At 36.2% G+C, this 24,655-nt stretch overlaps 2 protein-coding genes across 2 annotated transcripts in view; both read right to left on the bottom strand.

Annotated features, from left to right (window-relative positions):
* LOC310935259 (dihydrolipoyllysine-residue succinyltransferase component of 2-oxoglutarate dehydrogenase complex, mitochondrial-like) overlaps positions 1 to 24,655 on the bottom strand; it is a 148,586-nt gene that overhangs the window by 20,132 nt on the left and 103,799 nt on the right. The gene's annotated exons all lie outside the window — the stretch shown is intronic.
* On the bottom strand, positions 4 to 24,116 carry acss1 (acyl-CoA synthetase short chain family member 1). Its single transcript, XM_083899181.1, has 14 exons — positions 23,719 to 24,116; positions 23,392 to 23,488; positions 22,597 to 22,796; positions 21,469 to 21,644; positions 19,921 to 20,073; positions 19,454 to 19,601; positions 18,904 to 19,041; positions 5,598 to 5,690; positions 3,261 to 3,373; positions 2,698 to 2,824; positions 2,472 to 2,599; positions 1,454 to 1,517; positions 620 to 741; positions 4 to 423 (listed from the first exon to the last, which is right to left on the bottom strand). Exons 1-14 carry the CDS (start codon positions 24,002 to 24,004, stop codon positions 256 to 258), a joined length of 2,013 nt encoding a protein of 670 aa, XP_083755307.1. The 5' UTR covers positions 24,005 to 24,116; the 3' UTR covers positions 4 to 255.

Below are 24,655 nucleotides of genomic sequence, written 5' to 3'. Positions count from 1 at the left end.
CTTCACCTCACTTGCATGTATCCATATGATCGCTCAGTAAAATATCTTTGATATTGTTTATAAAAACTGGTAATCGTTAGGAGTAAGCACTGGAATGAATGTGTATGCAGTTTAATGCATAATATTAATCATTTAAATGGTAAACAAACAAAAAAATATTATATGGTAGCCCTCCATATTATTTTTTACCCTTAAGGTAGCTCTCTGTCTCAAAAAGGTTGGTGACCCCTGCTTTAGAGAGAGAAAGGAGTGCGGTTACTGTTTGCGGAAGTGTTTGTTGTGACTCTGGATGATCTCCTGAATGACTGTGGGGTCATCGAGTGTGCTCAGGTCTCCCAGGCCACGCGTGTCGCCCTCCACGACCTTGCGCAGCACCCGTCGCATAATCTTCCCGGAGCGTGTCTTAGGCAGACGCTGGACGAACTGTGACAGAGAGAGAGAGACTTAAAAGTTAAAATACTGGAAGTTGCTATTAAATGTCTGTCTCTACATAGTATGTACAGCACATCAGATTGGGATTGGCCACCAACATTAATCTAAAATCTTCCCATTTTAAGGCAATCGTTAAAGTTCAAGTGTAATAACAAACCCAAAAAAAGATGTTAAGAGAAATAAATACCTGGATGCAGTCTGGACTCGCGTACTTGGCGATCTTTTGAGAGACCAGGTCTTTGAGTTGCTTGGACAGGTCCACCTCTTCGGTCTCTACGCTCTTTTTTAGCACCGCGAAGGTGTAAACGCCTGCCAGAGCAATGAAACGGGGAAAAATCTGCTGTTAGATTCTCACCAAGACCTGTGAGCAACGTGTATAATAATGTTATATTTGTACAGAGCTTTAAATAAAGCTCAAAGACGCCTTAATGTGTGATTGAAAACTATTACCCTGGGTTTGTACATGTGTTAGAAATCCTTGAATGTGCTTTGATTTTTTTGTTGCGCTTCCAAGGTTTGAGTTTAATCTTTAGATTAAGTGCATAAAATGCTTGAAATAGTGATTTTTATTTCTCTCACAGTAGCTAAACTAAACACTTTGAGTCTGAATGAATATGGCACCTCATTTGTATGTTTGATTGTGGCATTTAATGTGATTTAAGAAAGCAAAATAATCATGTTTGTTATGTTCTGTCTATATCCCTTTATATATGTAGCTGAAAGATACTGGAAAATAATGGATTTGTCATTGGAAAAGGTGTATGAACCCTGATTATCACTCTATAAATGCCTGTTTTTTTAAAAAAACAAATGATCTCTGCATTATTTCTTGAAAAGAACATGTTGAGTTAAGCCACATTTCATAAAGTTAGTAAAAGTCATGTGCTGCTAAATGTTAACTTCTAAGGCCATAAAACACACCCTCCAACCAAGTTCTAAGAAACTGGTTCAGCAGTTTTTGCGCAATCCTTCTCACGAAGAGAAATCCACTTCCTGAAAACCATAACAACGTGTTTCTCACCTTCTCCTTTGATGTCGTGCGAGTATCCTATGACGGCAGATTCAGCCACTGCTGGACACTGGTTCTGTTCAAACAAACCACCATCATCCATTGTTATCAATTTTAAAAGATTCACATGGAAATTCTAACTAATAAGATTATGTCTCTTTGTTTCAAACACAAAGCAACGACCTTAAATCACTCTTAATCCTGTTAAAACTATGCACAGTGTATAACGCGTTTATTAGACCATCTGTCATAAAAGAACGAGAAAACATTCATATTTTAGAACTCTTTTCAAAAGCTTGTTTAAAACTGAAAATGTTATTGTTATTTATTTGGCAAATAACAAACTGAATTCACATTTTTTATAGCCACATTTTCACCGAGCTGAGCAGAGAAGTCAGAAATTAATCCAGCATAACATTCAACCACTAAAACTGATTTTGATTAACTATAATTTGACATCGTAATCAATAAATAATGATGTGATTTACTATTTTTTCTGTTTTTTGTTTTTTTTTGTAAAACCGTAAAATAGAAAAATCATGCATAACGCTAATAATTATATTTTAGCATTTAAAATGTCATTTTTATTAAAGAGTGTCTACATACTGTTGTATTAAAGGGCCCCTCCACCCAAAAATAATACTGTTTTTTTAAAAATAATTTCCTGAGATAAATGTGTTATTCAAATCATTCCCACAACAACAGAGGAAGTTGGGATTGTAAAAAATTTATAAAACTGACAGAAAGTTGACGTCAAAGTCACTTCCTTAAAAGAAAATAAAAGCCCAACACTCCTCTATACCATTTCTGTCATATTATATGAGTAAAAAGAGCTTAATTTAATCTCTGTAATAATGTGTGAATTAAAACAGCAGCATCATAATGATTTTAACTTTACTTTTCATTTGACCAAGTGGGAAAAAAAATTGGTAAACCTGCCCTTTAACCATTACAGAAACATACAAAGGACGTTAATTATCTAATTATCAATGCTGTTAAATTAGACCAGCTGTTTACACCGACCACTCACCACTACATCCTCGATCTCCGCTGTCCCAATCCTGTGCCCGCTCACGTTGATGACATCATCGAGTCGCCCAGTGATCTGGTAATATCCCTCCTTGGTTCGATGGGCTCCATCACCCGTAGCGAAATAACCTGACGTGAGAAGAAATCAAGAAGTCAACCACGAGAGAAACGCCAAGAGGCTCCACAGGTGAGGATCTGCGTACACGTAAAACGTTATACCACCGTACCGGGATATTGCTGACAGTAGGTCTCTTTGAACCGCTCGTGGTCGTTGTGAATGGTCCGGGCCATTCCGGGCCAAGGCTGAGCTATGCACAGAGCTCCGGTCCTGTCGTTGGACGTCACAACTTTGCCCTGGAGTGGAAATCAAGTTGTTTATTGACCAGATTAAATACTGCAAGTAAGAAACTGTGTAACAGATATTGTTGTAATAAACGGCCCAAACATGACTTGCTGATTTCTATTTACATTTGTACAGTCAGATTTGACATTTTCTTCTGTCCAATAGATGATCCAGTGATTTTGACTAATATCTGACTGATACCGATGTCCCTAGAGGTCAGAGGTCATCTAAGACTGTCTGTGGACAACACTGTGAATCTGTGTCTCTGTAATAAGCACAAAGCAGCAGGACAGATTTTAAAAAGAGGGAGGGGTTTGGCACTGGTGAGTGAGAGCAGAGTGGCTATCAAAAGTGACCCAGCTGGTGACTAGTTTATAATCCTAATCTGACCCTTTCCTCACGGGCAGCCATCGCACACATATGCAGGGGATGAGCGCGCTGCCGTACCTCACTGTCCATGAGCACTGGCTTTATGCCAAAGAACGGTCTCATAGCCATCCCCGGAATAATCTCCGCGTCTGGTTCTGACGGCCTCGGGGCGATGCAGATGCCACCTGTCTCTGAGAACGCGGGAGAGAGAAAAAAAAAATAAAAAATAAGCCAGATTAAATATACACAGTGCTGTGTGTACAACAACAATATACTACATATATATGGGCTTTATAACAAAAAAATAATAAGGGCACTCTGCAGTCTTTGTGAGTGAGTGAGAATAGAGCTTATACATACACATGACTAAAAAATATCAAACAAAATAAAAAATAAGGTCAAATTAAAAAAAGAAAACCTCTCTTATTCAAATTACCAATGTGTACTGTCGATTAATTGACAGACATAACTAGTTAATTTAATTTGTTTGTTTTTTTTTTGCCTCAGGGAAAGTAAATCTGCCTGGTGTTGTTGTCAGTGACAACAGTGCTGGTAACACCAGAGGGGACTCATTACAAAGTAGGACACACAAACAGATGATCCACAATGGCAACCAGCAACTGTCGTCCAGTTCAGTTCAACTGTAAGTGAGTGTTTGCTCAAGCAAAGGAAAAATTATTTCTTTGCATTTTTTTATTAGTTTATTATTTATTTATTATTCTATTTATTTACTTATGATTACAATAACGACAATATATATATATATATATATATTTTTTTTTTATATTTTTTTCTTTTTACCATACAGTGTTTCAGATACAGGCCTCTACCAAATGGTTGAGACGTCTATTCATAATAAACCTGGTTTGCATAATTCATAAAGTACAACATTCAGAACGAGTCACTTTAAGTGTTAGTGAGTTCAGCTTGATGCATTTTTCAATGAGATATAGTGACTTAAAGTGTGGTCGACCAAATAGTTGAGTAGTACCTTAAAGAGTTAAAGGTGCAAAAGGCCGATTTTTCTTTAATTATCAATAATTCCACAAACTTATAGACAAATGGACTTTCTTTTAGTTACGTTAAAGACTTCTTTAGTTGTGACTAACTGGTGGTATTGGCTCTTTGACAGTTGAATGGACACCTGTCATTAAATATTTAAGGACGTTAGGTTCACCTGAGTGTGAAGGAAGGACATGAAGGTCACATGACACAAAATCCCATGTTGTAAGAGTGCTGTGGCTCCTTTAAGGGTCATGTTCGTGTGCATGTGTAGTTCATTCTTTCTTTCTTTCCCTGGGATCACGCCCACTGCTGCAGCTTTAAAACCCAAATCTAATTTCCCCTCTAAACAGGCTACTCGCTCCCAGATTAACCAAATGACATTCATGAACACTGCCACAAACTGGTCCACTTAGATAAAAAATAACAACATAATCCTTTTAACTGGCACCGGGGCATTTGGGTCATATCTGTTGAGAGTAATTCTCGTTTCTCATGATGTTTAAATAGCGTCAATGAATTATATCGTTTTTATGGTAATTAATGCCGTTTTGTGCCATTTGGTCAGTGCTAATCTGTCCTGTGTTCTCCCTCAGAAACTGCTTTCCAACATGCTGTTTGTCTCTCATTTATCTGCTGTAGAAGACGAATAGTGGTGGTTTTAAAGGTGCGAGTATGTCCTGTCACACCCATGGTAATTACTGCAAACATACTGTCCCTGTAGCACAATAAGTACATAGTTTATTTGCATAGTTTAAACGTTTGTTCTTCCAACTGGTTTCTTATTATACAATCATGAATGAGTTGCAGGAAATAACAAAAACACTTTTTCTGTGTCGACTAAATAAGAAAGTCAAGATGACCTTTGGTCTGAGAGAAAGCTGAGCCACAGGCTGCAGAGAAACAACTCATGTTCATAGAGCCACATTGCTGTTTATCCACTTTGTGACGTGGCTCTTTTGGCAGCCACAGTTATAGCAGCTGCTTTCTGCAGTCAAAACGAATCCAACTGGCAATCTGAGTATTTGACAAAGAAAATAAAACACGTCTATGTGGTGTGAGTTAAAAACCCTAAAATAATATACCCCGCTTGACTCCAGTGAGTCCAGATGATATATAAACGAGTGAAGTGAACCGCGCTCCACATTACACATGGTATAGATAACAGTATCGGACACAGTGTACTTTAGAGGTCAAGAGTGAAGTGCAAACATTAGAATATGATAAAAGAGTAAACATTCACACATTGCTCTGTTTGCCCAACTGCTTCAATGCACTAACAACCAAAAGTTAGTAATTAAGTTAAGTTACTAATTAGTTATTCAAAGATATGATGTGTAATATTTTTTTTTTAATTGGTGAAAAATGTCTCCTGTTGCTTACAGAGTAAAACACCAGCGTGTCCACAGTTACCTGTTTGCCACCAGGTGTCAACAACAGGACACCGTTCGCCTCCAACCACTCTGTAGTACCACTGCCACGCTTCAGTGTTGATGGGCTCACCCACTGCAAAAAAAAGGGGCAACAATAGCTTCACTGATTTGATTTTGTCATACATTGTTTTTCTCGACTTGATTAAATGAATGAATTCCACTGATGGGAACAGGCCAACAGTGCAGTATAAAACTGCCTAAAGACATATTACGATGAATAAACAATGCTAAGTCAAAAACGTTAAAACGTTATAATGCGGTATGTCATAACAGTGCCCAGAAAAAGTTCTTATAATGTTATAAAGTGTCACACTGAATTGGCTATTACTCAATTTTTCTCAAAAGTATGACATTTTTTTCACATTTTGGAAGACATGCTATAGTATGACGTTTTGGTCAAATTTGTAAAATTTTGGACGACATGCTATAGTATGACTTTTAGGAAAAAAAATTGACGACATGCTATATAGTATGACTTTTTGGAAACATTTTGGATGACATGCTATAATATGACTTTTTGGTCAAATTTTGGACGACATGCCATGGCATGACTTTTTGGTCAAATTTTGGGCTAAAATTTTTTTTTTTTTTTTTTCGATTTTGGACGACATAGTATATATAGTATGTCGTTTTTGTCAAATTTTGGACCAAAAACGAAGTAGTGTAATATGACATTGAGGTCGATGACATAGTATAGTATGACATTTTGGTCACATTTCGGCTAAAAAAAAAATTTTTTTTTCCGATTTTGGACGACATAGTATAGTATGTCGTTTTTGTCAAATTTTGGACAAAAAGTTTTTTTTCCAAAAGATGGTCAGATTTTGGATGAAATAGTGTAGTATGACATTGAGGTCAACAACATAGTATAGTATGATGTTTTGGTCACATTTTGGGCTAAAAAAAATGTCCTTTTTTTTTCAATATTGGACGACATAGTATAGTATGACGTTTTTGTCAAATTTTGGACCAAAAGTTTTTTTCCCAAAAAATGGTCAGATTTTGGACGAAATAGTGTAGTATGAAATTGACGTCGACGACACACTGAGTATCACTTTGTGTTTAGCTCAGATGGTAGAGCACTAAACCTGCCCCAAGTGTTGAGAATGTAGTTGCTCTTGGTGAAACTGGTTCAAATCCCACACGTAGTGATCTTTTCTGCATGTAATTCCCCACCTCTTTGCCTGCTGTCTCTCACCACAAAACTGTCCACTAAAAAGGCAAAAACGCCCTAAAAAATGTTTCCCAATTTTGGACGACATAGTATAGTATGACGTTGCTGTCAAATTTTGGACCAAAATGTTTTTTTCCAAAAAATGGTCAGATTTTGGACGAAGTAGTGTAATATGACATTGAGGTCGACGACATAGTATAGTATGACGTTTTGGTCACATTTTGGGCTAAAAAAAAATTCAATTTATTTTTTTTTCGATTTTGGACGACATAGTATAGTATGTCGTTTTTGTCAAATTTTGGACCAACATTTTTTTTTCCAAAAAATTGTCAGATTTTGGACGAAGTAGTGTAATATGACATTGAGGTCGACGACATGGTATAGTATGATGTTTTGGTCACATTTTGGGCTAAAAAAAATGTCCTTTTTTTTTCGATTTTGGACGACATAGTATATATATATATGACGTTTTTGTCAAATTTAGGACCAAAAGTTTTTTTTCAAAAAAAATGTCAGATTTTGGACCAAATAGTGTTGTATGACATTGAGGTCGACGACATAGTATAGTGTGACATTTTGGTCACATTTTGGGCAAAAAAAAAAAAATGGTTTTCAAAAAAATTGTCAGATTTTGGACGACATAGTATAGTATGTCGTTTTTGTCAAATTTTGGACCAACATTTTTTTCTCCAAAAATGGTCACATTTTGGAGACATAGTATAGAATGATGTACTACATAGTATAGTATGACGTATTGGCAAGTTTTGGGCCAAAAAAATGGTTTTCAAAAAAATTGTCAGATTTTGGACGACATAGTATAGTATGTCGTTTCTGTCAAATTTTGAACAAAAAGTTTTTTTCCCAAAAAATGGTCAGATTTTCGACGAAATAGTGTAGTATGAAATTGACGTCGATGACATGCTGAGTATCACTTTGTGTTTAGCTCAGATGGTAGAGCACTCAACCTGCCCCATGTGTTGAGAATGTACTTGCTCTCGGCGAAACTGGTTCAAATCCCACACGTAGCGACCTTTTCTGCATGTAATTCCCCACCTCTTTGCCTGCTGTCTCTCACCACAAAACTGTCCACTAAAAAGGCAAAAACGCCCTGAAAAAATGTTTCCCAATTTTGGACGACATAGTATAGTATGTCGTTTTTGTCAAATTTTGGACCAAATTAGTTTTCTCCAAAAATGGTCACATTTTGGAGATATGGTATAGTATGATGTACTGCATAGTATAGTATGACGTTTTTGTCAAGTTTTGGACCAAAATAATGGTTTTCAAAAAAATTGTCCGATTTTGGACGACATAGTATAGTATGACGTTTTTGTCAAATTTTGGACCAAAATGTTTTTTTCCAAAAAATGGTCAGATTTTGGATGAAGAAGTGTAATATGACATTGAGGTCGACGACATAGTATAGTATAATGTCTTGGTCACATTTTGGGCTAAAAAAAATTTCAATTTATTTTTTTTTCGATTTTGGACGACATAGTATAGTATGTCGTTTTTGTCAAATTTTGGACCAAATTAATTTTTTTACAAAAAATGGTCAGATTTTGGACGAAGTAGTGTAATATGACATTGAGGTCGACGACATAGTATAGTATGATGTCTTGGTCACATTTTGGGCTAAAAAAAAATTCAATTTATTTTTTTTTCGATTTTGGATGACATAGTATAGTATGTCGTTTTTGTCAAATTTTGGACCATATTTTTTTCTCCAAAAATGGTCACATTTTGGAGACATAGTATAGTATGACGTACTACATAGTATAGTATGACGTTTTTGTCAAGTTTTGGACCAAAAAAATGGTTTTCAAAAAAAATTGTCAGATTTTGGACGACATAGTATAGTATGTCGTTTTTGTCAAATTTTGGACCAAATTAGTTTTCTCCAAAAATGGTCACATTTTGGAGATATGGTATAGTATGATGTACTGCATAGTATAGTATGACGTTTTTGTCAAGTTTTGGACCAAAATGATGGTTTTCAAAAAAATGGTCAGATTTTGGACGAAGTAGTGTAATATGACATTGAGGTCGACGACATAGTATAGTATAATGTCTTGGTCACATTTTGGGCTAAAAAAAATTTCAATTTATTTTTTTTCGATTTTGGACGACATAGTATAGTATGTCGTTTTTGTCAAATTTTGAACAAAAAGTTTTTTTCCCAAAAAATGGTCAGATTTTCGACGAAATAGTGTCGTATGAAATTGACGTCGATGACATGCTGAGTATCACTTTGTGTTTAGCTCAGATGGTAGAGCACTCAACCTGCCCCATGTGTTGAGAATGTAGTTGCTCTCTGCGAAACTGGTTCAAATCCCACACGTAGCGACCTTTTCTGCATGTAATTCCCCACCTCTTTGCCTGCTGTCTCTCACCACAAAACTGTCCACTAAAAAGGCAAAAACGCCCTGAAAAAATGTTTCCCAATTTTGGACGACATAGTATAGTATGTCGTTTTTGTCAAATTTTGGACCAAATTAGTTTTCTCCAAAAATGGTCACATTTTGGAGATATGGTTTAGTATGATGTACTGCATAGTATAGTATGACGTTTTTGTCAAGTTTTGGACCAAAATAATGGTTTTCAAAAAAATTGTCCGATTTTGGACGACATAGTATAGTATGACGTTTTTGTCAAATTTTGGACCAAAATTTTTTTTTCCAAAAAATGGTCACATTTTGGGCTAAAAAAAATTTCAATTTATTTTTTTTTCGATTTTGGACGACATAGTATAGTATGTCGTTTTTGTCAAATTTTGGACCAAATTAATTTTTTTACAAAAAATGGTCAGATTTTGGACGAAGTAGTGTAATATGACATTGAGGTCGACGACATAGTATAGTATGATGTCTTGGTCACATTTTGGGCTAAAAAAAAATTCAATTTATTTTTTTTTCGATTTTGGATGACATAGTATAGTATGTCGTTTTTGTCAAATTTTGGACCATATTTTTTTCTCCAAAAATGGTCACATTTTGGAGACATAGTATAGTATGACGTACTTCATAGTATAGTATGACGTTTTTGTCAAGTTTTGGACCAAAAAAATGGTTTTCAAAAAAAATTGTCAGATTTTGGACGACATAGTATAGTATGTCGTTTTTGTCAAATTTTGGACCAAATTAGTTTTCTCCAAAAATGGTCACATTTTGGAGATATGGTATAGTATGATGTACTGCATAGTATAGTATGACGTTTTTGTCAAGTTTTGGACCAAAATGATGGTCTTCAAAAAAATTGTCAGATTTTGGACGACATAGTATAGTATGACGTTTTTGTCAAATTTTGGACCAAAATGTTTTTTTCCAAAAAATGGTCAGATTTTGGACGAAGTAGTGTAATATGACATTGAGGTCGACGACATAGTATAGTATAATGTCTTGGTCACATTTTGGGCTAAAAAAAATTTCAATTTATTTTTTTTCGATTTTGGACGACATAGTATAGTATGTCGTTTTTGTCAAATTTTGGACCAAATTTGTTTTCTCCAAAAATGGTCACATTTTGGAGACATAGTATAGAATGACGTACTACATAGTATAGTATGACGTATTGGCAAGTTTTGGGCCAAAAAAATGGTTTTCAAAAAAATTGTCAGATTTTGGACGACATAGTATAGTATGTCGTTTTTGTCAAATTTTGGACCAAATTAGTTTTCTCCAAAAATGGTCACATTTTGGAGATATGGTATAGTATGATGTACTGCATAGTATAGTATGACGTTTTTGTCAAGTTTTGGACCAAAATAATGGTTTTCAAAAAATGGTCAGATTTTGGACGAAGTAGTGTAATATGACATTGAGGTCGACGACATAGTATAGTATAATGTCTTGGTCACATTTTGGGCTAAAAAAAATTTCAATTTATTTTTTTTCGATTTTGGACGACATAGTATAGTATGTCGTTTTTGTCAAATTTTGGACCAAATTAATTTTTTTCCAAAAAATGGTCAGATTTTGGACGAAGTAGTGTAATATGACATTGAGGTCGACGACATAGTATAGTATGATGTCTTGGTCATATTTTGGGCTAAAAAAAATTTCAATTTATTTTTTTTTCGATTTTGGATGACATAGTATAGTATGTCGTTTTTGTCAAAATTTGGACCAAATTAGTTTTCTCCAAAAATTGTCACATATTGGAGATATGGTATAGTATGATGTACTGCATAGTATAGTATGACGTTTTTGTCAAGTTTTGGACCAAAAAAATGGTTTTCAAAAAAATTGTCAGATTTTGGACGACATAGTATAGTATGTCGTTTTTGTCAAATTTTGGACCAAATTTTTTTCTCCAAAAATGGTCACATTTTGGAGACATAGTATAGTAAGACGTACTACATAGTATAGTATGACGTTTTTGTCAAGTTTTGGACCAAAAAAATGGTTTTCAAAAAAATTGTCAGATTTTGGACGACATAGTATAGTATGTCGTTTTTGTCAAATTTTGGACCACATTAGTTTTCTCCAAAAATGGTCACATTTTGGAGACATAGTATAGAATTACGTACTACATAGTATAGTATGAAGTATTGGCAAGTTTTGGACCAAAAAAATGGTTTTCAAAAAAATTGTCAGATTTTGGACGACATAGTATAGTATGTCGTTTTTGTCAAATTTTGGACCAAATTTTTTTCTCCAAAAATGGTCACATTTTGGAGACATAGTATAGTAAGACGTACTACATAGTATAGTATGACGTTTTTGTCAAGTTTTGGACCAAAAAAATGGTTTTCAAAAAAATTGTCAGATTTTGGACGACATAGTATAGTATGTCGTTTTTGTCAAATTTTGGACCACATTAGTTTTCTCCAAAAATGGTCACATTTTGGAGACATAGTATAGAATTACGTACTACATAGTATAGTATGAAGTATTGGCAAGTTTTGGACCAAAAAAATGGTTTTCAAAAAAATTGTCAGATTTTGGACGACATAGTATAGTATGTCGTTTTTGTCAAATTTTGGACCAAATTTTTTTCTCCAAAAATGGTCACATTTTGGAGACATAGTATAGTAAGACGTACTACATAGTATAGTATGACGTTTTTGTCAAGTTTTGGACCAAAAAAATGGTTTTCAATAAAATTGTCAGATTTTGGACGACATAGTATAGTATGTCGTTTTTGTCAAATTTTGGACCACATTAGTTTTCTCCAAAAATGGTCACATTTTGGAGACATAGTATAGAATTACGTACTACATAGTATAGTATGAAGTATTGGCAAGTTTTGGACCAAAAAAATGGTTTTCAAAAAAATTGTCAGATTTTGGACGACATAGTATAGTATGTCGTTTTTGTCAAATTTTGGACCAAATTTTTTTCTCCAAAAATGGTCACATTTTGGAGACATAGTATAGTATGATGTACTACATAGTATAGTATGAAGTTTTTGTCAAGTTTTGGACCAAAAAAATGGTTTTCAAAAAAATTGTCAGATTTTGGACGACATAGTATAGTATGTCGTTTTTGTCAAATTTTGGACCAAATTTGTTTTCTCCAAAAATGGTCACATTTTGGAGATATGGTATAGTATGACGTACTACATATTATAGTATGACGTTTTTGTCAAGTTTTGGACCAAAAAAATGGTTTTCAAAAAAATTGTCAGATTTTGGACGACATAGTATAGTATGTCGTTTTTGTCAAATTTTGGACCAAATTTTTTTCTCCAAAAATGGTCACATTTTGGAGACATAGTATAGAATTACGTACTACATAGTATAGTATGAAGTATTGGCAAGTTTTGGGCCAAAAAAATGGTTTTCAAAAAAATTGTCAGATTTTGGACGACATAGTATAGTATGTCGTTTTTGTCAAATTTTGGACCAAATTTGTTTTCTCCAAAAATGGTCACATTTTGGAGATATGGTATAGTATGACGTACTACATATTATAGTATGACGTTTTTGTCAAGTTTTGGGCCAAAAAAATGGTTTTCAAAATAATTGTCCGATTTTGGACAACATAGTATAGTATGTCGTTTTTGTCAAATTTTGAACAAAAAGTTTTTTTCCCAAAAAATGGTCAGATTTTCGACGAAATAGTGTAGTATAAAATTGACGTCGATGACATGCTGAGTATCACTTTGTGTTTAGCTCAGATGGTAGAGCACTCAACCTGCCCCATGTGTTGAGAATGTAGTTGCTCTTGGCGAAACTGGTTCAAATCCCACACGTAGCGATCTTTTCTGCATGTAATTCCCCACCTCTTTGCCTGCTGTCTCTCACCACAAAACTGTCCACTAAAAAGGCAAAAACGCCCTGAAAAAATGTTTCCCAATTTTGGACGACATAGTATAGTATGTCGTTTTTGTCAAAATTTGGACCAAATTAGTTTTCTCCAAAAATTGTCACATTTTGGAGATATGGTATAGTATGATGTACTGCATAGTATAGTATGACGTTTTTGTCAAGTTTTGGACCAAAAAAATGGTTTTCAAAAAAATTGTCAGATTTTGGACGACATAGTATAGTATGTCGTTTTTGTCAAATTTTGGACCAAATTAGTTTTCTCCAAAAATGGTCACATTTTGGAGATATGGTATAGTATGATGTACTGCATAGTATAGTATGACGTTTTTGTCAAGTTTTGGACCAAAATAATGGTTTTCAAAAAATTTGTCAGATTTTGGACGACATAGTATAGTATGACGTTTTTGTCAAATTTTGGACCAAAATGTTTTTTTCCAAAAAATGGTCAGATTTTGGACGAAGTAGTGTAATATGACATTGAGGTCGACGACATAGTATAGTATAATGTCTTGGTCACATTTTGGGCTAAAAAAAACTTTCAATTTATTTTTTTTTCGATTTTGGACGACATAGTATAGTATGTCGTTTTTGTCAAATTTTGGACCAAATTAATTTTTTTTACAAAAAATGGTCAGATTTTGGACGAAGAAGTGTAATATGACATTGAGGTCGACGACATAGTATAGTATGATGTCTTGGTCACATTTTGGGCTAAAAAAAAATTCAATTCATTTTTTTTTCGATTTTGGATGACATAGTATAGTATGTCGTTTTTGTCAAATTTTGGACCAACATTTTGTTCTCCAAAAATGGTCACATTTTGGAGACATAGTATAGAATGACGTACTACATAGTATAGTATGACGTATTGGCAAGTTTTGGGCCAAAAAAATGGTTTTCAAAAAAATTGTCAGATTTTGGACGACATAGTATAGTATGTCGTTTTTGTCAAATTTTGGACAAAAAGTTTTTTTCCCAAAAAATGATCAGATTTTGGACGAAATAGTGTAGTATGAGATTGACGTCGACGACATAGTATAGTATGACGTTTTGGTCACATTTTGGGCTAAAAAAATATATTACATTTTTTTTCCATTTTGGACGACATAGTATAGTATGTCGTTTTTGTCAAGTTTTTGACCAACACTTTTTTTTCCAAAAAATGGTCAGATTTTGGACGAAGTAGTGTAATATGACATTGAGGTCGACGACATAGTATAGTATGACATTTTGGTCACATTTTGGGCAAAAAAAAAAAATTCTGATTTTGGACGACATAGTATGTCATTTTTGTCAAATTTTGGACCAAAATGTTTTTTTCCCAAAAAATGGTCAGATTTTGGAGACATAGTATAGAATTACGTACTACATAGTATAGTATGAAGTATTGGCAAGTTTTGGGCCAAAAAAATGGTTTTCAAAAAAATTGTCAGATTTTGGACGACATAGTATAGTATGTCGTTTTTGTCAAATTTTGGACCAAATTTGTTTTCTCCAAAAATGGTCACATTTTGGAGATATGGTATAGTATGACGTACTACATATTATAGTATGACTCTTTGCCTGCTGTCTCTCACCACAAAACTGTCCACTAAAAAGACAAAAACACCCTGAAAAAATATTTCCGAATTTTGGACGACACAGTATAGTATGACTTTGTTGTCAAATTTTGGACCAAATTTTTTTTTCAAAAATATGGTCAGATTTTGGACGAAATAGTGTAGTCTGACATTGAGGTCGACGACATAGTATAGTATGATGTCTTAGTCACATTTTGGGCTAAAAAAAATGTCCTTTTTTTTTCTCGATTTTGGACGACATAGTATAGTATGTCGTTTTTGTCAAATTTTGGACCAAACTGTTTTTTTTGGAAAAAATTGTCAGATTTTGAACGAAGTAGTGTAGTATGACATTGAGATCGACGACATAGTATAGTATGATGTTTTGGTCACATATTGGGGTAAAAAAAGATTTTTCAAAAATGTTTCCGATTTTGGACAACATAGTATAGTATGACGTTTTTGTCAAATTTTGGACCAAATTAGTTTTCTCCAAAAATGGTCACATTTTGGACGTAATAGTGTAGTATGACATTGAGGTCGACGACATAGTATAGTATGACATTTTGGTCACATTTTGGGGAAAAAAAAAAAAATTCAGATTTTGGACGACATAGTATAGTATGTCGTTTTTGACAAATTTTGGACCAAAATGTTTTTTTCCAAAAAATTGTCAGATTTTGGACGAAATAGTGTAGTATGACATTGAGGTCGACGACATAGTATAGTATGACATTTTGGTCACATTTTGGGCTAAAAAAAAATATTAAAATTTTTTTCCGATATTGGACGACATAGTATAGTATGATGTCTTAGTCACATTTTGGGCTAAAAAAAATGTCCTTTTTTTTTCTCGATTTTGGACGACATAGTATAGTATGTCGTTTTTGTCAAATTTTGGACCAAACTGTTTTTTTTGGAAAAAATTGTCAGATTTTGAACGAAGTAGTGTAGTATGACATTGAGATCGACGACATAGTATAGTATGATGTTTTGGTCACATATTGGGGTAAAAAAAGATTTTTCAAAAATGTTTCCGATTTTGGACAACATAGTATAGTATGACGTTTTTGTCAAATTTTGGACCAAATTAGTTTTCTCCAAAAATGGTCACATTTTGGACGTAATAGTGTAGTATGACATTGAGGTCGACGACATAGTATAGTATGACATTTTGGTCACATTTTGGGGAAAAAAAAAAAAATTCCGATTTTGGACGACATAGTATAGTATGTCGTTTTTGACAAATTTTGGACCAAAATGTTTTTTTCCAAAAAATTGTCAGATTTTGGACGAAATAGTGTAGTATGACATTGAGGTCGACGACATAGTATAGTATGACATTTTGGTCACATTTTGGGCTAAAAAAAAATATTAAAATTTTTTTCCGATATTGGACGACATAGTATAGAATGTCGTTTTTGTCAAATTTTGGACCAAAGTTTTTTTTCTCCAAAAATGGTCACATTTTGGAGATATGGTATAGTATGACGTACTACATAGTATAGTTTGACTTTTTGTCAAGTTTTGGACCAAAAAAATGGTTTTCAAAAAAATTGTCAGATTTTGGACGACATAGTATAGTATGTCGTTTTTGTCAAATTTTGGACCAAATTAGTTTTCTCCAAAAATGGTCACATTTTGGAGATATGGTATAGTATGACGTACTACATAGTATAGTTTGACTTTTTGTCAAGTTTTGGACCAAAAAAATGGTTTTCAAAAAAATTGTCAGATTTTGGACGACATAGTATAATATGTCGTTTTTGTCAAATTTCGGACCAAATTTTTTTCTCCAAAAATGGTCACATTTTGGAGACATCGTATAGTATGACGTACTACATAGTATAGTTTGACTTTTTGTCAAGTTTTGGACCAAAAAAATGGTTTTCAAAAAAAATTTCAGATTTTGGACGACATAGTATAGTATGTCGTTTTTGTCAAATTTCGGACCAAATTTTTTTCTCCAAAAATGGTCACATTTTGGAGACATAGTATAGTATGACGTACTACATAGTATAGTACAGGGGTCTGCAACCTGCGGCTCTAGAGCCACATGTGGCTCTTCAGCCACTCTGCAGTGGCTCCTTGTAGCTTTAGAGATCAAGGCGACAAATAAAAGTATTTTAATATGTTGTGCATCACATCCAACATCGACGTAAAATTCAATATTCGGTACATGTTTGGATGCGTCCTGTCCATCTTTGGATCCACATGCCTTTTTCTCGAGCATGAACAACATACAATCCAAATATTTGCTTCATTTATTTCAAAGTGGGTCCATTTTAATTTCTTTAGTTTGCCACAAACAATGAAACAATGGAAGAACCAGGTCTACGGGTACAAGAGGTTGGGTATAAACTGAACATGTTGTAGTTCTTAAATGTCATAAATGAAAGAGACTATTACTATTGTGTATAGTTTGTCTGTATAATAAACTTTATACGTGGTATTATCTCCATCTTGTGTGTTTTTTGTGGCTCCAAATGAATTTTATTTGGGTGGAGAGACGACAAAATGGCTCTTTTCATCCTAAAGGTTGCAGACCCCTGGTATAGTATGACGTTTTTGTCAAGTTTTGGACCAAAAAAATTGTCCGATTTTGGACAACATAGTAGTATGTCGTTTTTGTCAAATTTTGGACCAAATTTTTTTCTCCAAAAATTGTCACATTTTGGAGATATGGTATAGTATGACGTACTACATAGTATAGTATGACGTTTTTGTCAAGTTTTGGACCAAAAAAATGGTTTTCAAAAAAATTGTCAGATTTTGGACGACATAGTATAGTATGTCGTTTTTGTCAAATTTTGGACAAAAAGTTTTTTTCCCAAAAAAAATTCAGATTTTGGACGAAAAAGTGTAGTATGAAAAAAATGTCAATTTCTTTTTTTTTCGATTTTGGACCACATAGTATGTCGTTTTTGTCAAATTTTGGACCAAAATGTTTTTTTTGGAAAAAATGGTCAGATTTTGAATGAAGTAGTGTAGTATGACATTGAGGTCGACGACATAGTATAGTATGATGTTTTGGTCACATTTTGGGGTAAAAAAAAAAATTCAAAAATGTTTCCAATTTTGGACGACATAGTATAGTATGACGTTTTTGTCAAATTTTGGACCAAAAAGTTTTTTTCCAAAAAATGGTCAGATTTTGGACGAAGTAGTGTAGTTTGACATTGAGATCGACGACATAGTATAGTTTGACGTTTTTGTCACATTTTGGGCTAAAAAATTTTTTTTAAAAAGTTTGATTTTGGACGACATAGTATAGTATGACGTTTTTGTCAAATTTTGGCCCAAACATTTTTTTTCAAAAAAATGGTCAGATTTTGGACGAAATAGTGTAGTATGACATTGAGGTCGACGACATAGTATAGTATGGCGTTTTTGTGAAATTTTGGACCAAATTTCTTTTTTTCCAAAAAAATTGTCATATTTTGGACTAAATAGTGTAGTATGACATTGAGGTCGACGACATAGTATAGTAAGACATTGCGTTTAGCTCATATGGTAGAGTACCCAACCTGCCCCAATTTTGGACCACATAGTATAGTATGATGTAGTACATAGTATAGTATGACGTTTTTGTCAAGTTTTGTACCAAAAAAATTTTTTTCAAAAAAATTGTCAGATTTTGGACGATATAGTATAGTATGACGTACGACATTGTATAGCATGACATTTTGGTCAAATTTTGGACGACATGCTTTAGTATGACTTTTTTGACAAATTTGGACGACATGCTATTGTATGACTTTTTGGTGAAATTTTGGGCGACACGCTATAGTATGATTTTTTTGACAGATTTTGGACGACATGCTATAGTATGACTTTTAGGAAAAATTTTGGACTACATGCTTTATAGTATGACTTTCTTGACAAAATTTGGACCACATACTATATAGCATGACTTTTTGGTCAAATTTTGGACGACATGGTATAGTATGACTTTTCTGACAGATTTGATAAAAAAAAGTCACAGCATAGTATGTCATCCAAAATTTGACAAATAACCCCTACTTTTTGGCATTAACTGAACATATCATATATAGCATAATTGGATGCCAGGGTGTGCGTGCATGCCTGTGCACTCATGTGCATGTTCTTACAGGAGAGAAATTCCTCTGGGACCTTCTGAGTACATAGTATATGCAGTTAGTATAGTCTGTAGACTGAAGGATTTGTATTTTAAAAAACCTAGATGAAAACACCAGCACAGAAATATGGTGCACGGTGTGCAGTGGCTCATATGTGGTGACACTGTTTGTGTTTGGCTTACCAGTGCCCAGAGTTTTGAGGCTGGAGCGGTCGTATTTTTGCACCCACTGGTCTCCGTATTTGAGCAGCAGTCGTATCGCTGTGGGAGCCCCGTAAAACTGGTTAATCTTCAGCCTCTGAACCATCTCCCAGTATCTGCCTGTGAACAAACACAGATTATGTTAGGAACCAAAAAAAAAAACAATCTGACCCAAAGGATTTTCATATAAACATCGGGCGTTGAACCCTCTGCAGTGTTGTTGAAAGACGTTTCGCCTTCATCATTACAAGGTTTGACGACAGGCTTCTGTTTATACATAAACTAGGTTTTAGTGTTGGAGGGTGAGGTTGAGTTAAAGTTCAACTATAAACAGCTTTACATAGACAGAGAGCAATGGAGACAGAGACTTGAAGGAGTTAACTCTGACACTTTACACTTACATTAAAAATGATGATACCATTATAGCTTCTAACTAGAATGAACACCTTTGGCGTAGTGGAAACAAAACAGCACCAGCTTTGATTATTTATTTACCAAACTGTCTGACTCCTTCATTCATGCATGCATGTACCTGGGTCAGGGTAAATGGGAGTGCTCTCAAACAGAACAGTTGTTCCACCGTTGGCCAGCGGCCCGTACACAGCGTAACTGTGTCCCGTTATCCAGCCGATATCTGCCACACAGCCGAACACGTCTCCGTCGCTATAGCCGAAGACATACTGGGGACAGGAAGTGGAAGAGATGACATGATGATCACATTAAACAAAAAACACTTAAGATCAGAGATTGCTTGTGGAACAAAATTGAGTTTTCAGACAATAACACACTCAAACTTTACTGATGGCTAAATACAGAGGATCAACATGTCTGTGCACACTTGGAGATTTTCTCTATGGAGCAATCGTCCCAGTGTGTGAGTGAGTGTGTGTAATTTCCAGTGAACACACAGGTGTTTCCTTGACAGTTGGTGAGCCACTCCCACACTTCAGCTCCTCTGCTGACACATTAAACTCCGCATGCACACACTCTCTGACTCACCCTGTGTGTGACGGCAGCGTACAGCAGATATCCAGCCTGTGTGTGGACGAGTCCTTTGGGCTTCCCCGTGCTGCCCGATGTGTAAAGCATGAACAGAACGTCCTCGCTATCCATGGCAGCTGGCTCACACACCGTGTCCTCCTTCTGCATCTCCTGCAAAGATACAATGGGACTATTTTTAGAGACAGTAACTGCAGAATAAATACTTTTTTCAATTTTAAGGTACTAGTGCAGTGGCCGTAGGAAGTATGTTAGGGTGACCAAACGTCCTCTTTTGCCCGGACATGTCCACTTTTTACGTCCTGTCCGGGGCATCCGGGGGGGTTTTATAAATTCATGAAAATGTCCGGGGTTCGCTGTTTTTCATCGAACCATCAAGCGTGTACTTAAATTGACCGGCGCTTTGCATACAAATACTACGGTACCTCTTTTGTTGTGTGACGTAATTCCAGAGAGGCTGCTTTGTGGGCGGCTCCGCGACGTGCACATGCACAGGAAACAGAACAGACAGCGGCAACAGAGCAGACAGCGGAGCAGCATTGCACACAAAATGCCGAAGCGTAAGTGCAGCTTCACAGATGAACTACAAAAAAACTTTCCCACGTACCGTCCCGGTCGGGACCGGTGGGAGTGCACTGTGTGCAAAGCTGGCACATATGTTTCAGTTTCTAATAAAGGTTCTGGAGATCTCAAAGCTCACATGGATACTGAAAAACATAAAAAAGCTGTGCGAGGTGAGAGTTCTTCTGCAAAGTTGACTGAGTTAGGTTAGTATCTTTGTGAGACTGTTTTAATTTATTATTTATCTTATTACCTTGAAGAGATATTTAAAGCTGGATTTTCTAACACAGAAGAGGTCATATTTTCATATTATTTATTTATTTGAAAAGAGAGCTATTATTTTGTTACAGGTTATTACAGGTAGTTACATATTTGATTTGATTTCATTACAGAAGTTCATTTTGCACCATTGAGGCATAATAAAGCATGTTCATAAACCTCTGAGAAGCCTGTCTGAATTTGTGTCTCAAGGTGGGGCCGAGTGTCCTCTTTTTGGAAATCAAAATATGGTCACCCTAAAGTATGTATTCCTTTAGTGGGAGCTGAAGAAGATTTTTCAGTTATGGTAATGCATGATAAGGAACGTAAAGGCTAACATAATGTAAACACTGTGCAACCTCATTAGGCACAATGCAATTTTTTACATTTTAAACTGGTGTGGCTGACAGTCACAAAACAGCTAGCTACGCTAATGCTAATCGAAAAGTAAAAAGTTTGCTTTGTGCCTAATAAGGTTGCACAGTGTTTGTATTATGTTAGCCTCATAGCCTCGCTAACTTACCTTTGGAAACAGGTTTGCCAAGTGCTGGTGTAGTGTGATTAAATCAGCGCAAGTGCAGTGTTATAATTCAGCGAAAATGACTCTGAAAAAGGAGGATGCACACCATCGGGCCATGCTCAACCCATCTCCAAAATCTGATAAACAGTCAGCGAGATATGCGCGTCACAGACACACACACACACACACACGGTTTTCTGATCTCTCACCTCCTCCATGTCAACGTCTCTTTCCGTCATGACAACCGGATTCTCTGTCCTCATGCCAACAAACACGTGCCGTACGTTGGGGCAGCTCTGGACCGCGGAGTCAACCGTCTTCTTCAGTGGAATGAGCTTACCACCTCTGACGCCCTGATTGACTGTGATGACGATGCTGGACTGTGCTGGAAATATGATGTACATTAAAGTCAGTGGGTTCTGTGTTGGACTCAACTCTTTTTTTTATTTCCAAATACAAATGCCAGGTTTACTTTCAAGTATTTTCAAGCCTTGAGTTTTGAATTTGAAAACATAAGTGACAGCATTTTAACACCTATTTTCATCCAAATGGGAACACAACTTACAAAACTGGCACAAAGTGCTCCCAAAGGAGACGGATCTAGTTATTGAGAACATTAACACGTCAGGAAAATGTACATTTATACACTGTCTACTGCTTTAGTCTCCACATGAGGGTACATGAGACAATCCCAGCTAAAATACAGAGATGGACACAACCTCTCAACTCTCACATTCGCACCTACGGTAAATTTAGAGCGTCCAATTCACCTCTGCATATTTTTGGACTATGGGAGGAAACCTGAGAACCTGGAGAAAACTCACACACGCATGGAGAATGTAAACTGAAATATAAATAGACACTGCAAATCGGCGGAGTCGCCCACTAGTGGTAACTCAATATGTTCTAATTTCCTGGTTGGCTTCCTACTGAAGTGTTCTGTGACACATATGGATCTTAAAGAAGGACAATAGCATGTGTGACAGTGTAAAATCAAAAAATCTAATAAAACTAATGTGGAAAAAAAACAAATAATAATGTATTACATTATCAGAATATACTGTATAATCCCAGAATAAAATTGGGTGAAGCTCACGGCCCTTCAAAAAACAAATTCTATAATTTTGAAAGTATGTAAAATATCGTCTCAAATGTTGCTTCATGTTGTAATATTGTGATATAATTTTTAGCTAATAACCTGCACCCTGACTTAACAGGTGTTTTTTTCTCCCCACACAGTTGTACTTTTCTTCACTTGACCGCCCCCTACTGACCAGACTTGATGCTCATGTGGCCCCTCAGGGTCATTTGAGTTTGAGACTCATTTGCGTTCTTACCGTCTCTGATTCTCTCCGAAAGCGACTCGGCGCTGAACCCAGCGAACACCACGTTGTGGGCCGCGCCGACGCGCGTGCACGCCAACATGGACGCCACGGCCAGAGGGCAAGGCGGCATGTAGATGGTGACACAGTCGCCCTTCTTCACGCCGCGCCGCCTCAACAGGTTGCCCAGGCGACATGTCATCTCCAGCAGCTGCCTGTAGAGAGAGAATAAAAGTGACGCAATATTATAGGATCTTGGTGTTTTATTTCATTTTAAAAGCTGATTTTGGACAGTTTGAAGACAGGTTATAGTGTTACTATACATTTATATGTGTTTTTCCATGTCAAATAAATATATACATGCATTACGTCTGTGGTATGACACTTTGTATGCTTCATTCTGTTGTTCATAAGTATACAGTGTACATTTTCACTTACATTTGTATTATAACATCTATTGTATTTATTGTATTGCTTATTCTAGTCCTATTTTGTACTTGTCCCTCTTTACATCTGACCGAGTGTAATCTAATCTAATCTAATCAGTGATCTTCACTCAGGTACATGTTTTAGGGACATGCACAATTGACTGAGAACACCCATGACAACATACATTCACTATCCTCTTATCAGAACCTGCACCATCACAACTACACGCCTAAGCCTTTGACCTAAACCTCAATCTAACCTTAACCCAGAGAAACCTTTAACCTGCTGATGACCTCACTTCCCAAAAGTGTCCACACATCCTATGATCTAAGAGTTTATTTTGGTCCTCACAAACACACACAAACACACAGAGGTGCTAACCTGTAGGTGACTTTAACCTCTGACCCTGGCTCATCCTTCTCCCAGATCAGTGCCACCTTCTCGGGACATGTTTGCACGTGACGGTCCAGGCAGTTCACTGTTTGTTTCCATGAAGAAAGAAAAACACACACACACACACACACACACATAGATTAACAGTAAGGGAGAGAGGGAGAGAGGGAGGTGGGGGTGTTGTGGAAATTTGATCCAAAATGGTGACGCTGATCTGATGAGCGCGCACCGTTTCCGACATTCCAGTCACTTGCCGTAAACGCATCCAAACAAAACAAAGCAAAGCAAAACAAAAAACCGTGACGTGAAACTTACCGGACACGTTCAGCTTCCCTCCCTCGAACCAGCGGATCCTGCCCCGGCTCAGGTCGCAGTCGTGGACCGTGTGGAACGGGCTCATCCAGCTGAGTCTGTGGCGCGCTAACGCGGCCCAGAAAGTCTCGCTGTTGGACACGGAGAACTCGTGCAGGGCGGAGCGGCTCGAAACTCCGTCGAAGCCCGCAGCCTCCGGCATGAACGCCGCTGTGCTGCATCCCCTTCGACCCAAAACGTGTAAATAATAAGACCTAAAGACGCGACTACCGAAGGAAATGAGCGACATGGTGACTGGGTGGTGCTGCTGCTGCTGCTGCTGCGAGCGCACGGAGCGATCTGAGGCTTTTACGCAACAGACGATGGGTCACTTGAGGCAATTCGGGAAGTTTCACTGCTCATCTTAAAGGCAGATGAAAAGTTGGAAACTCCGCGGATGAAAGAGGGAGGGAGTGTGGAGTTAAAGGGCAGGGACAAAACCGTGTGTGTGTCGACAGTTTTCCCGTCACTGTGAAAGTGGATCAGCATCTGTTTATTCATCCCGTTTTGAAAGTGAAAGTAAACCTGCGATTGGCTGAGTCTTTCTGGGACAAGGGTCACGATTAAAAATACACTTACCATACACGTGTTTAAAGGTACAGGGTTTATTCTCATCAAAATAATAATAAATAAATATATAATTGTTTGGTCGCATGAGAACAGGAGTCTGGAGGTCAAATGGGGGCACTGAGTTTCCAGTTTGGTCAGTAGGGGGCAGTCAAGATAATTTCATGTAGTGGTTAGCAGCAAGAAGACCCGGATTCTCCGGCTTCCTCCAACCAGTCCAAAAACATGCATTATGGGACATATGGACACTCAATAAATAACCTTCTGCATTTATTACTTATTCAAGTAACAAATATGATGCATTATAGATGTAACCCGGTCCGCGATGGTGATG

This window comes from Microchirus variegatus (genome assembly GCF_963457635.1).
Source record: "Microchirus variegatus genome assembly, chromosome: 12".
In the NCBI taxonomy this organism is placed as follows: domain Eukaryota; kingdom Metazoa; phylum Chordata; class Actinopteri; order Pleuronectiformes; family Soleidae; genus Microchirus; species Microchirus variegatus.
Note: the sequence above shows the minus strand (reverse complement) of the source record. Positions and strands in the feature narration are given on the sequence as shown.

Excerpts from the sequence above, each read along its gene's own strand:
- acss1 (XM_083899181.1), bottom strand. The coding sequence starts at position 24,004 with ATGTCGCTCATTTCCTTCGGTAGTCGCGTCTTTAGGTCTTATTATTTA. Across the intron at positions 5,691-18,903 it reads CCTCAAAACTCTGGGCACTG|TGGGTGAGCCCATCAACACT; the intron begins GTAAGCCAAACA and ends TTTTTTTTGCAG. Across the intron at positions 2,600-2,697 it reads CTACTGTCAGCAATATCCCG|GTTATTTCGCTACGGGTGAT; the intron begins GTACGGTGGTAT and ends TTCTCACGTCAG.